The sequence below is a fragment of the Heloderma suspectum genome, chromosome 4, assembly GCF_057233095.1.
Source record: "Heloderma suspectum isolate Gila_16-S chromosome 4, 16-S_ref, whole genome shotgun sequence".
In the NCBI taxonomy this organism is placed as follows: Eukaryota; Metazoa; Chordata; class Lepidosauria; order Squamata; family Helodermatidae; genus Heloderma; species Heloderma suspectum.
In genome coordinates, this window is record NC_139461.1 from 194,324,698 (window position 1) to 194,337,304 (window position 12,607).

Below are 12,607 nucleotides of genomic sequence, written 5' to 3' on the forward strand. Positions count from 1 at the left end.
GGAGTAGAAATAAGTATAAAAATGTATTTTTATTTTATTTTTATATCTCTATGTATATTATTACTAAGGCATATATTACATATATATTATACATTAAGGGTGCAATCCTATGTATGTTTCGACAGAAAAAAGGTCCTACATCTCCCAGCATTCCCCAGCCAACCATGGGAGCTGTAGGACTTTTTTTCTGTCTAAACATCCATAGGATTGCACCCTAAAAGAGATTTTACCTGTCCATATTGGCTGCTGCTGCCGTATGATCCACTCTGTCCACCCTGTAGAGGAAAACATGTATTAATTACAAAAAGACTGCCTTAATGTATCTGCACAAAGCTACTTTCCATTTTCAGGAGCAGAAATAAGCATAAAAACTTATTTTTATTTTATTTTTATATCTCTATGTATATCATTACTAAGGCATATATTTCATATATATTATATATTAAGGGTGCAATCCTATGACATCTCCCAGCACTACCCAGCCAGCCATGCTGGGTGGGGAATGCTGGGAGCTGTAGGACTTTTCTTCTGTCTAAACATCCATAGGATTGCACCCTAAAAGAGATTTTACCTTTCCATATTGGCTGCTGCTGCCGTATGATCCACTCTGTCCACCCTGTTGAGGAAAACATTTATTAATTACAAAAAGACTGCCTTAATGTATCTGCATAAAGCTACTTTCCATTTTCAGGAGCAGAAATAAGTATAAAAATGTATTTTTATTTTATTTTTATATCTCTATGTATATTATTACTAAGGCATATATTACATATATATTATACATTAAGGGTGCAATCCTATGTATGTTTCGACAGAAAAAAGGTCCTACATCTCCCAGCATTCCCCAGCCAACCATGGGAGCTGTAGGACTTTTTTTCTGTCTAAACATCCATAGGATTGCACCCTAAAAGAGATTTTACCTGTCCATATTGGCTGCTGCTGCCATATGATCCACTCTGTCCACCCTGTAGAGGAAAACTTTTATTAATTACAAAAAGACTGCCTTAATGTATCTGCATAAAGCTACTTTCCATTTTCAGGAGCAGAAATAAGTATAAAAATGTATTTTTATTTTATTTTTATATCTCTATGTATATTATTACTAAGGCATATATTACGTATATATTATACATTAAGGGTGCAATCCTATGACATCTCCCAGCATTACCCAGCCAGCCATGCTGGGTGGGGAATGCTGGGAGCTGTAGGACTTTTCTTCTGTCTAAACATCCATAGGATTGCACCCTAAAAGAGATTTTACCTGTCCATATTGGCTGCTGCTGCCGTATGATCCACTCTGTCCACCCTGTTGAGGAAAACATGTATTAATTACAAAAAGACTGCCTTAATGTATCTGCATAAAGCTACTTTCCATTTTCAGGAGCAGAAATAAGTATAAAAATGTATTTTTATTTTATTTTTATATCTCTATGTATATTATTACTAAGGCATGTATTACATATATATTATACATTAAGGGTGCAATCCTATGTATGTTTCGACAGAAAAAAGGTCCTACATCTCCCAGCATTCCCCAGCCAACCATGGGAGCTGTAGGACTTTTTTTCTGTCTAAACATCCATAGGATTGCACCCTAAAAGAGATTTTACCTGTCCATATTGGCTGCTGCCGCCGTATGATCCACTCTGTCCACCCTGTTGAGGAAAACTTTTAGTAATTACAAAAAGACTGCCTTAATGTATCTGCATAAAGCTACTTTCCATTTTCAGGAGCAGAAATAAGTATAAAAATGTATTTTTATTTTATTTTTATATCTCTATGTATATTATTACTAAGGCATATATTACGTATATATTATACATTAAGGGTGCAATCCTATGACATCTCCCAGCACTACCCAGCCAGCCATGCTGGGTGGGGAATGCTGGGAGCTGTAGGACTTTTCTTCTGTCTAAACATCCATAGGATTGCACCCTAAAAAACATTTTACCTGTCCATATTGGCTGCTGCTGCCGTATGATCCACTCTGTCCACCCTGTAGAGGAAAACATTTATTAATTACAAAAAGACTGCCTTAATGTATCTGCACAAAGCTACTTTCCATTTTCAGGAGCAGAAATAAGCATAAAAACTTATTTTTATTTTATTTTTATATCTCTATGTATATCATTACTAAGGCATATATTACATATATATTATATATTAAGGGTGCAATCCTATGACATCTCCCAGCACTACCCAGCCAGCCATGCTGGGTGGGGAATGCTGGGAGCTGTAGGACTTTTCTTCTGTCTAAACATCCATAGGATTGCACCCTAAAAGAGATTTTACCTGTCCATATTGGCTGCTGCTGCCGTATGATCCACTCTGTCCACCCTGTAGAGGAAAACATTTATTAATTACAAAAAGACTGTCTTAATGTATCTGCATAAAGCTACTTTCCATTTTCAGGAGCAGAAATAAGTATAAAAATGTATTTTTATTTTATTTTTATATGTCTATGTATATTATTACTAAGGCATATATTACATATATATTATACATTAAGGGTGCAATCCTATGTATGTTTCGACAGAAAAAAGGTCCTACATCTCCCAGCATTCCCCAGCCAACCATGGGAGCTGTAGGACTTTTTTTCTGTCTAAACATCCATTGGATTGCACCCTAAAAGAGATTTTACCTGTCCATATTGGCTGCTGCCGCCGTATGATCCACTCTGTCCACCCTGTAGAGGAAAACTTTTATTAATTACAAAAAGACTGCCTTAATGTATCTGCATAAAGCTACTTTCCATTTTCAGGAGCAGAAATAAGTATAAAAATGTATTTTTATTTTATTTTTATATCTCTATGTATATTATAACTAAGGCATATATTACGTATATATTATACATTAAGGGTGCAATCCTATGACATCTCCCAGCACTACCCAGCCAGCTATGCTGGGTGGGGAATGCTGGGAGCTGTAGGACTTTTCTTCTGTCTAAACATCCATAGGATTGCACCCTAAAAGAGATTTTACCTGTCCATATTGGCTGCTGCTGCCGTATGATCCACTCTGTCCACCCTGTAGAGGAAAACATTTATTAATTACAAAAAGACTGCCTTAATGTATCTGCACAAAGCTACTTTCCATTTTCAGGAGCAGAAACTAGCATAAAAACTTTTTTCTATTTTTATTTTATTTTTATATCTCTATGAATATCATTACTAAGGCATATATTTGTTGTTGTTGTTCAGTCGTTCAGTCGTGTCTGATTCTTTGTGACCCCATGGACCATAGCACGCTAGGCCGCTCTCTCCTGGAGTGTGCTCAAGTTCATATTCATTGCATCGGTGATGCTATCTAGCCATTTCATCCTCTGCTGTCCCCTTCTCCTTTTGCCTTCAATCTTTCCCAGTATTCCAGGGAGTTTTCTCTTCGCATTTGGTGGCCAACATATTTGAGCTTCAGCTTCAGTATCTGTCCTTCCAATGAGCACTCAGGGTTGATTTCCTTTAGGATTGACTGATTTGTCCTCCTTGCAAACCAGGGACTTTTAAGAGTCTTCTCCAGCACCACAGTTCGAAAGCATCAATTCTTCGGCACTCAGCCTTCCTTATAGTCCAGCTCTCACAGCCATACATTGCTACTGGGAAAACCATAGCTTTGATTATGCGGACCTTTGTCGGCAAGGTGATGTCTCTGCTTCTTACTATGCTGTCTAGGTTTGCCATAGCTTTCCTCCCAAGGAGCAAGTGTCTTTTAATTTCATGGCTCCAGTCACCGTCTGCGGTGATCTTGGAGCCCAAGAAAATAAAATCTGTCACTGCTTCCATTTCTTCCCCTTCTGTATGCCAGGAAGTGTTGGGGCCAGATGCCATGATCTTAGTTTTTTTAATGTTGAGTTTCAAACCAGCTTTTGCACTCTCCTCTTTCACCCTCAACAAGAGGCTCTTTAGATCCTCTTCACTTTCTGCCATTGGTGTGGTATCGTCTGCGTATCTGATGTTGTTCATAATTCTCCCGGCAATCTGAATTCCGACCTGTGATTCATCCAACCCGGCGTTTCTCATGATGTACTCTGCATATAAATTAAATAAGCAGGGCGACAATATACAGCCTTGTCATACTCCTTTCCCAATTTTGAACCAATCGGTTGTTCCATGTCTGGTTCTTACTGTTGCTTCTTGACCCTCGTACAGGTTTCTCAGGAGACAGGTAAGGTGGTCTGGTACTCCCATCTCTTTAAGAATTTGCCACAGTTTGTTATAATCCACACAATAAAAGGCTTTCGCGTAGTCAATGAAGCAGAAATAGACGTTCTTCTGGAATTCTCTTGCTTTCTCCATGATCCAGCGAATGTGGGCGATTTGATCTCTAGTTCCTCTGCCTCTTCGAAACCCAGCTTGTACTTCCGGTAGTTCTCGGTTCGCATACTGCTGAAGTCTAGCTTGTAGGATTTTGAGCATAACCTTGCTGGCATGTGAAATGAGCGCAATTGTACGGTAGTTTGAACACTCTTTGGCGTTGCCCTTCTTTGGAACTGGAATGTAAACTGACCTTTTCCAGTCTTGTGGCCACTGTTGAGTGTTCCAAATTTGTTGGCATATTGAGTGTAGCACTTTAACAGCATCATCTTTTAGGATTTTAAATAGCTCAGCTGGAATACTGTCATCTCTGCTAGCTTTGTTGTTAGTAATGCTTCCTAAGGCCCTTGACTTCACTCTCTAGGATGTCCGGCTCAAGTTCAGTGACCGCACTATCATGGTTATCAGGGACATTAAGATCTTTCCTGTATAGTTCTTCTGTGTATTCTTGCCACCTCTTCTTAATCTCATCTGCTTCTGTTAGGTCCCTGCCTTCTTTGTCCTTTATCATGCCCATCTTTGCACAAAATGTTCCCTTGATATCTCCGATTTTCTTGAAAAGATCTCTAGTCTTTCCCATTCTATTGTTTTCCTCGATTTCTTTGCATTGTTCATTGAAGAAGGCCTTCTTGTCTCTCCTTGCTATTCTCTGGAACTCTGCTTTCAGCTGGATATATCGTCCCCTTTCTCCTTTGCTTTTCGCTTCCCTTCTTTCCTCAGCTACTTGTAAAGCCTCATCAGACAGCCACTTGGCTTTGTTGCATTTCTTTTTCTTTGGGATGGATTTCGTTGCTGCCTCCTAAACAATGTTACGGACCTCTGTCCAAAGTTCCTCAGGCACTCTGTCTATCGTGTCTAATTCCTTAAATCTATTCGTCACCTCCACTGTATATTCATAAAGGATATGATTTAGGTCATACCTGAATGGTTTAGTGGTTTTTCCTACGTTCTTCAATTTAAGCCGAAATTTTGCAAGAAGCAGCTCATGATCTGAGCCACAGTCAGCTCCAGGTCTTGTTTTTACTGACTGTATGGAGCTTCTCCATCTTTGGCTGCAAAGGACATAATCAATCTGATTCCAATATTGACCATCTGGTGATGTCCATGTGTAGAGTCGCCTCTTGTGCTGTTGGAAAAGAGTGTTTGCTATGATCAGCGTGTTCTCTTGACAAAACTCTATTAGCCTTTGTCCTGCTTCATTTTGTACACCAAGGCCATGCTTGCCTGTTATCCCGGTGAATTCTTGACTTCCTACTTTAGCATTCCAATCCCCTATGATGAAGAGGACATCTTTTTTTGGTGTTAGTTCTAGGAGGTGTGGTAGGTCTTCATAGAACCGATCAACCTCAGCTTCTTCGGCCTCAGTGGTTGGGGCATAGCCTTGAATTACTGTGATGTTGAATGGTTTGCCTTGGATTCGTACTGAGATCATTCTATCGTTTTTGAGATTGTACCCCAGTACTGCTTTTCCCACCCTTTTGTTGACTATGAGTGCTACTCCATTTCTTCTAAGGGATTCTTGCCCACAGTAGTAGATATGATGGTCACCTGAATTAAATTCGCCCATGCCTGTCCATTTTAGTTCGCTGATTCCCAAGATGTCGATGTTCAATCTTGCCACCTCATGTTTGACCACTTCCAGCTTACCTTGATTCATTGATCGTACATTCCAGGTTCCTAAACAATATTGTTCTTTACAGCATCGGATTTTCTTTTCACCACCAGACACATCCACAGCTGAGTGTCCTTTTGGCTTTGGCCCAGCCACTTCACTCTTTCTGGTGCTATTTGGAAATACCTTCTGCTCTTCCCCAGTAGTATATTGGACACCTTCCGACCTGAGGGGCTCATCTTCCGGCGTCATATCTTTTAGCCTTGTGATACATTCCATGGGGTTTTCTTGGCAAGAATACTGGAGTGGGTTGCCATTTCCTTCTCCAGTGGACCACATTTTGTCAGAACTCTCTGCCATGACCTGTCCGTCTTGGGTGGCCCTGCACAGCATAGCTTATGGCTTCACTGAGTTACGCAAGCCCCTTCGCCACAACAAGGCAGTGATCCATAAAGGGGAAGGCATATATTACGTATATATTATACATTAAGGGTGCATTCCTATGACATCTCCCAGCAATACCCAGCCAGCCATGCTGGGTGGGGAATGCTGGGAGCTGTAGGACTTTTCTTCTGTCTAAACATCCATAGGATTGCACCCTAAAAGAGATTTTACCTGTCCATATTGGCTGCTGCCGCCGTATGATCCACTCTGTCCACCCTGTAGAGGAAAACATTTATTAATTACAAAAAGACTGCCTTAATGTATCTGTACAAAGCTACTTTTCATTTTCAGGAGCAGAAATAAGCATAAAAAATTATTTTTATTTTATTTTATTTCAATTCCATTTTATTTCTATTTATTTCTGTGTAATATCTATTTCTAAGACAAATATTACACATATTATATATTAAAAGAGATTTTACCTGTCCATATTGGCTGCTGCTGCTGCTGCCAACTGATCCAGTCTGTGCACCCTGCACAGAAAACAGCATTTTTAAAATGATATTTTACTACTTAGATCTTCTAAGCACAATGTGTGTGCTTCTAAAAGCGTGCAGCCCTACTGTTGTCCCCTGGAACGGGTTGACAGCAGAGGGCAGTATTGTCTAACCTTTCTAAGCACCCCGGAGGATTTGGATTACATGGAGTGGAGGCAGTTGCTTCTGCCTTAAAAAAATAATCATTTATGGATTCTACTACAAAAAAATAGAGCTTTGATTAGAAAACGCTATGTTTAAAAGCTTTAAAAATCTTAAAGGTGACTGTTAAATATAAGAAATAGTTATTGTTAAATATAACGAATTGTTAATATAACAAGTAGTTGATTTTTTAATATAACAAATAGTAAAACATAATGCATATGTTACAGACAAAGGACAAAAATCAAGCATGCTGTAGAATACCTAACACCATCTTAGCCAAGGAATAGAATTCCTAGGTAAAAAACTGAACAAAGCCAAATGAAAATTGTATTACATGAACAACTTAGGCATTGTAGATCTTAATGATATAGGGTGGGATACAAATGTTTTAAATAAATAAAATAAATTGTATGAACGTCCTAGGAATTCTATAGATTTCCAAGTATGGCTTAGGAAAAGTGGGAACACATGAAATAGTATTATGTGCTTTCCCTGGGCAATAAATGTTGTTCATAAAAGACAAGGTTTAAAAAAACACAAAGCTCTGTATTATATGTGATTAAATATTAAATATAATTTTATCATAAATAAATTAACAATTTATTTGTAAGTAGAACTAACCAAACGCTAAGACCCTGATGCTGGGAAAGACTGAAGGCAAAAGGAGAAGGGGACGGCAGAGGATGAGATGGCTAGATAGCATCACGGATGCAATGAATATGAACTTGAGCATGCTCCGGGAGAGAGCGCAGGACAGGAAGGCCTGGCGTGCTATGGTCCATGGGGTCACGAAGAGTCGGACACGACTGAACGACTGAACAACAACAACAACAACAATGCATGACTACTCTCCTGAAGTTTGAAAATCATGAATTTAATGAGGTGATCTTGATACACCATTATGGATTTTTATTTCCAGCCTGCATGAGATTGGGGTCTAATAAATCAGCTTGACAACAGGAGTTAAAATTGGAGAAAACTTTATTTAACACTCTTTTGTTTTTGCTGACAAGGCTCAGTACAGAAGTCACAGGTTTCATCTTTTTATCTATTTCCAGTGTTCAGGCTGTGAGTGCCTTTTCTTGTGTAGCCAAAACAGTACCACCCGTGCACAAGAAGGGAGGTATTAGCAGGCTTGGGGGAACTCCAAGGTTTGCAGAAGTACCAAAAATATTTAGGAAAAAACCCTATGGGGGTGTTGGGGCCCCCCCAAAACCAGTGAGGATTGAGCATGCTCAGTGGCCATGGGGGTGGGAATCAAAACTGGGTGGAGCAAGAATAGACTAGAGTATCATGAAGAAGAACTGACTGGAACAGTGAACAGAAGCACTCCACACTGCAACACTGTGTTGCAGTTCAACTTGTTGCATAGAATACCCAGTATCTGCATTTTTCCTCTAATATACCTATTGTTCAACACATTGTTGACTCAACACCGGCTATTCTACCGAATGCCTAGTAAATATGTGAGAGAATATATATTTAGTGTTTCCCTGATGTTTTGGGGTGTGGTATCATTTTCCAAGGTATTCTTTAGATTACCTGAACTGAAATTTTGCCTGTAACATATTACACATATACAATTTCTATTCCGATTAACAGTGAATGGGACAATCTGAAACTCATCTTAAACTGGGGAGCAGGGTAAGTAATTTAGGATGGCACCAGTCCCACCACATCCTGCAAAAGAAAGAAGTACAGACCAATTCTGTCAGCCCTTTTCACACATTGCACTGAACGCAAAGAGGCATGGAGGAAGACTGCATGCACTGCCACTGCTTCTGACCTCAACACATTTCCTGGGGCTCCAAGTTTGTAGGGAGAAATCCTGGCCAAACAAGAAACATTTCTGGAGGAAGGTGATGATGAATAGGAGCGACACGCAGTGGTATCTATTTATGGAAAATCTCTTACCCTGCTATGAGCTTCATAGTACAGTTCCAGTGAGAAAAACGTCCCAGTAAGTAATTTTGCAAACACTCACCTATGTCACAACTGGAATTTTAGATGACAATTGCAGCGCAGAAATTGTAAATGCAAGCTTGCAACAAGGAAGGACAATGATCCAGAGATTCTCAAGCTCAGCCAAAGACAGAACTTGCTGCTGCATGCAACACCCTTCCTTGCCAAATAGTCAGCAAGCGCCTGACAGAGTGCATCACTTGCGAAGGTGGAAGTGGTGGGAGCTTGCATCCTCCTCCAGCAGGTGATCAACACGGTTAGAACACCCACCATCTTTTCAGTTGTGATCTTGCATTACGTCAGGGGTGCAGAACCTCAGGCTCGGGGCCAAATCCAGCCTTTTGGGGGTCCCAATCTGGCTGTCCGTGGTTCCACATATGGCCCTGCCCCCTTTTCCCTGATTGTTTTGTGGTTTCCTGGCTTTTGTGCAGCTTCTCCCCATTCTAAAAGGTTACCGGCAGTAAGAGCTTTAAGTGAAAATATTATGGTATTTCCGGTGTTTTGGCCCCGCCACTTTGCCTTTGACCCAGTCGCCACTTGAGTGCGGCCCGCAAGAGCGTCTCTGGAATGGCACTCCAGAGGCTGAAAGAGGTCCTGCACCCCTGCATTACATAGTGGGCCCCCAAAGTACTTGAGGCAGGCGTTCTCTTTGTAACACCCTTTTCATTACGGGGACCAAATTAATAAGAGTGAGACATGGACAGAACCTAAATCCACACACAAATTGCCACTGCCATCTCAGGACAAAAGATTTCAATTCTTAAGATCTCTGCTGGAAACAAGACTTCAGAGAAGTATAGAAAGAAAACTTACCGGTTTACAACGATTGCTATCATACGTATAGCCCTGTAGAAAAATAATCAAAATTATTACTTTTTTCTTTGGAAATCAGAAACATGCCTTTGCTTCTGGAGGACTTTTATTTTCTGCTTTGTTACCACTGGTGGAGAAGAGCTTCTGTCAACTAATTAAAATATGACTAATTGGACACTAGGTATCAAGCCGAGAAAATAGTATCTCCTAATGAAGGAAAGATGTAGTACACATAGCATTGCATTTAGATTGAGCTTGCTATGGATTCTTCAGCCAGCAGAAAGCTACGTTGCTAGTAACTGACTATTACCATATTGATTAATAATGCAAAATGTATTATAGAAATTTGCATTTTGAAGAATTCCCCAAAGTGCAATAATCAGAATGGATGCAAATAGGTTTGGTTTGTTGTTGTTGTTCAGTCGTTAAGTCGTGTCCGACTCTTCGTGACACCATGGACCATAGCATGCCAAGCTTTCCTGTGCTGCGCTCTCTCCCGGAGTGTGCTCAAGTCCATATTCATTGCATCGGTGATGCTATCTAGCCATCTCATCCTCTGCCATCCCCTTCTCCTTTTGCCTTCAATCTTTCCCAGCATCAGGGTCTTTTCCAGTGACTTTTCTCTTTGCATTAGGTGGCCAAAATATTTGAGCTTCAGCTTCAGTATTTGGTTAGACTCAAGTAAATAATGAGCTGGTTCACATGTAATAGTAAACTATAGTTTAGCATTTGTCAGGGATAAGTCTAAGTGCCTTGAGATGTCTGACAGCTCCGATTCTGAATCTGAGCTGGAGCAGCAGCTAGATCAGAGGACAGGGGAGGAACCAAGACTATTGAGCCAAAATGCTGGAAGAGAGTCCTCCCAAGACCCTGACCAACAGATGGCCCAGACTGAGTCCTTGCCCCCTCCCTCCGCGGTGAGAATGCAAGTTTCCGAGGAGGAAGAGGGGCGTGTGATTTGAAAGATGCTAAGGCACGATGCAAAGCGGGAAATGTTAGGGGCAGGGCGCAGATGCTCCGCCCGGATAGCCGCTCTTGGAAGCCAAAGTAAAAGGGAGCCACCCTAAGGGAGGGGCATCGCTGCGAAGCTAGCTTGGCCGGGAGGTTCATACCCCCAAACGGCCGGCAACTTTCTCTCCCTCTGGTTGGTCTCCTCTGCTTAGAGATTGTTGATTAGTTGTTTAGAACCCGAAGGCAGCCTGAGAATTTTCATTGAATCTGCATTTGTAGAGAGACTAGGCTCTAACAAAATAAAGTTGTATTAGCCTTGAGCATGCTCCGGGAGAGAGCGCAGGACAGGAAGGCCTGGCGTGCTATGGTCCATGGGGTCATGAAGAGTCGGACACGACTGAACGACTGAACAACAACAAAGCCTGAAACTTTGTCTATTGTGGTGTTGATTGTGAAGGGAAAGGATGATCCATATCTGACAGCATTACAAGAACAAGCTGTAGCGAGCTTCAGGCTAGTGCACTCCCCCCTCCCTTCTCCTCTTCTGACGCAACCAAGAAGAGGAGTTCAGAAGTTTTTGCTTCCATTTTTTTTTCTTATTAACTGCAGCTTGTTGTGTCGTTCAGACCTGGCAAACTGTGGTTAATCTTACCTATGGTTTCTTGAAGCAGGCCAACTTCAAACCTATGGGTTATGAAGCTGGCTTGTTTGAGCAAACCATAGTTAAGATTAAGCACAGTTTAGTATTCAATGATACACTAAACTATGATTAATCTAAAATGAAAGGGTAGAAGCTTCCAGTCTCCTCTTGCAGCCACACTGGAGGAAGAAGGGTGAGCACGGGAGCCCAAGGTTCACTTAGACTCTTCTCCATAATGCTAAACGATGGTGAACTCTCCTTATGTCAAACTGAACCAATATTTGTATTATACTATCACTTTGTGTACATACAATAGGGCAGCTTTCCCCAGTGTGATACCCTCCAGTTGTTTTGAACTGAACTTTCAGCATTTCTGACCATTGTACATGCTAGCTTGGGCTAATGGGAAATGAAGTCTAAAACATCTGGAGAGCGCCATGTCGGGGAAGGCTGCACTAGGGAAAACAAAATAAATCTCTCTCCATAACTGTGACGTATAGCGCAATTTCAGCAAATTGTTCTGTTAATGGTTTGTGAGAAAGCATTCTAACCTGACCACAAGAGCTGCTGCCGCTTGAAGTAGAGGATCCACTGCTGCCAAACGTAGTAGAGGATCCACTGCCGCCAAATGTGGTAGAGGATCCACTGCCACCAACTGAAGAAGGAGATCCGCTGCTGCCAAACGTAATAGAGGTTCCACTGCCACCGGCTGAAGTAGAGGATCCGCTGCTGCCAAACGTAATAGTGGTTCCACTGCCACTGGCTGAGGGAGATCCGCGGCTGCCAACTATAATAGAGGTTCCACTGCCACTAACCGAAGAAGGAGATCCGCTGCTGCCAAATGTAACAGAGGTTCCACTGCCACCAACTGAAGCAGGGGATCCGCTGCTGCCAACTATAACAGAGGTTCCACCCTGCTAACAAAACACAAAAGACTACTCACTTTTGTATCAACATGGAAGCTATTTTGGAAAAAAAGAGAACCCTATCTATAAATACTGGGCAGTATCCAATGGAGCACAACTGCTAATGTAACTAATGTTGTGTTAACAGAAACTACTTCTAGGGCGATGGAAATAGTGTTAGCTGGCGAGCTAAGTTACCTGGGGAAACGTGCTGCACCAGCTAACGCTATTGTCATTGTGCTAGAGGCGGTTTACAGTAGCAAAATGTAATTTACATTAGCTGTTATGCCCTGTTGGATACTGGTCATTGTTTTGAAAAAGGCATAGCT

At 41.2% G+C, this 12,607-nt stretch overlaps 1 protein-coding gene across 1 annotated transcript in view; it reads right to left on the reverse strand.

Annotated features, from left to right (window-relative positions):
* The window catches only part of LOC146347905 (uncharacterized), a 91,528-nt gene that overhangs the window by 35,002 nt on the left and 43,919 nt on the right, over window positions 1-12,607 (reverse strand). Inside the window, exons 21-31 of the mRNA XM_084851628.1 lie at window positions 11,925-12,287; window positions 9,783-9,815; window positions 6,789-6,839; window positions 6,538-6,582; window positions 2,983-3,027; window positions 2,642-2,686; window positions 2,293-2,337; window positions 1,952-1,996; window positions 1,611-1,655; window positions 572-616; window positions 231-275 (exon numbers count right to left, since the gene is read on the reverse strand). Coding sequence (XP_084707754.1) covers window positions 231-275; window positions 572-616; window positions 1,611-1,655; window positions 1,952-1,996; window positions 2,293-2,337; window positions 2,642-2,686; window positions 2,983-3,027; window positions 6,538-6,582; window positions 6,789-6,839; window positions 9,783-9,815; window positions 11,925-12,287 — 807 coding nt within the window. The remainder of the gene's footprint in view (window positions 1-230; window positions 276-571; window positions 617-1,610; window positions 1,656-1,951; window positions 1,997-2,292; window positions 2,338-2,641; window positions 2,687-2,982; window positions 3,028-6,537; window positions 6,583-6,788; window positions 6,840-9,782; window positions 9,816-11,924; window positions 12,288-12,607) is intronic.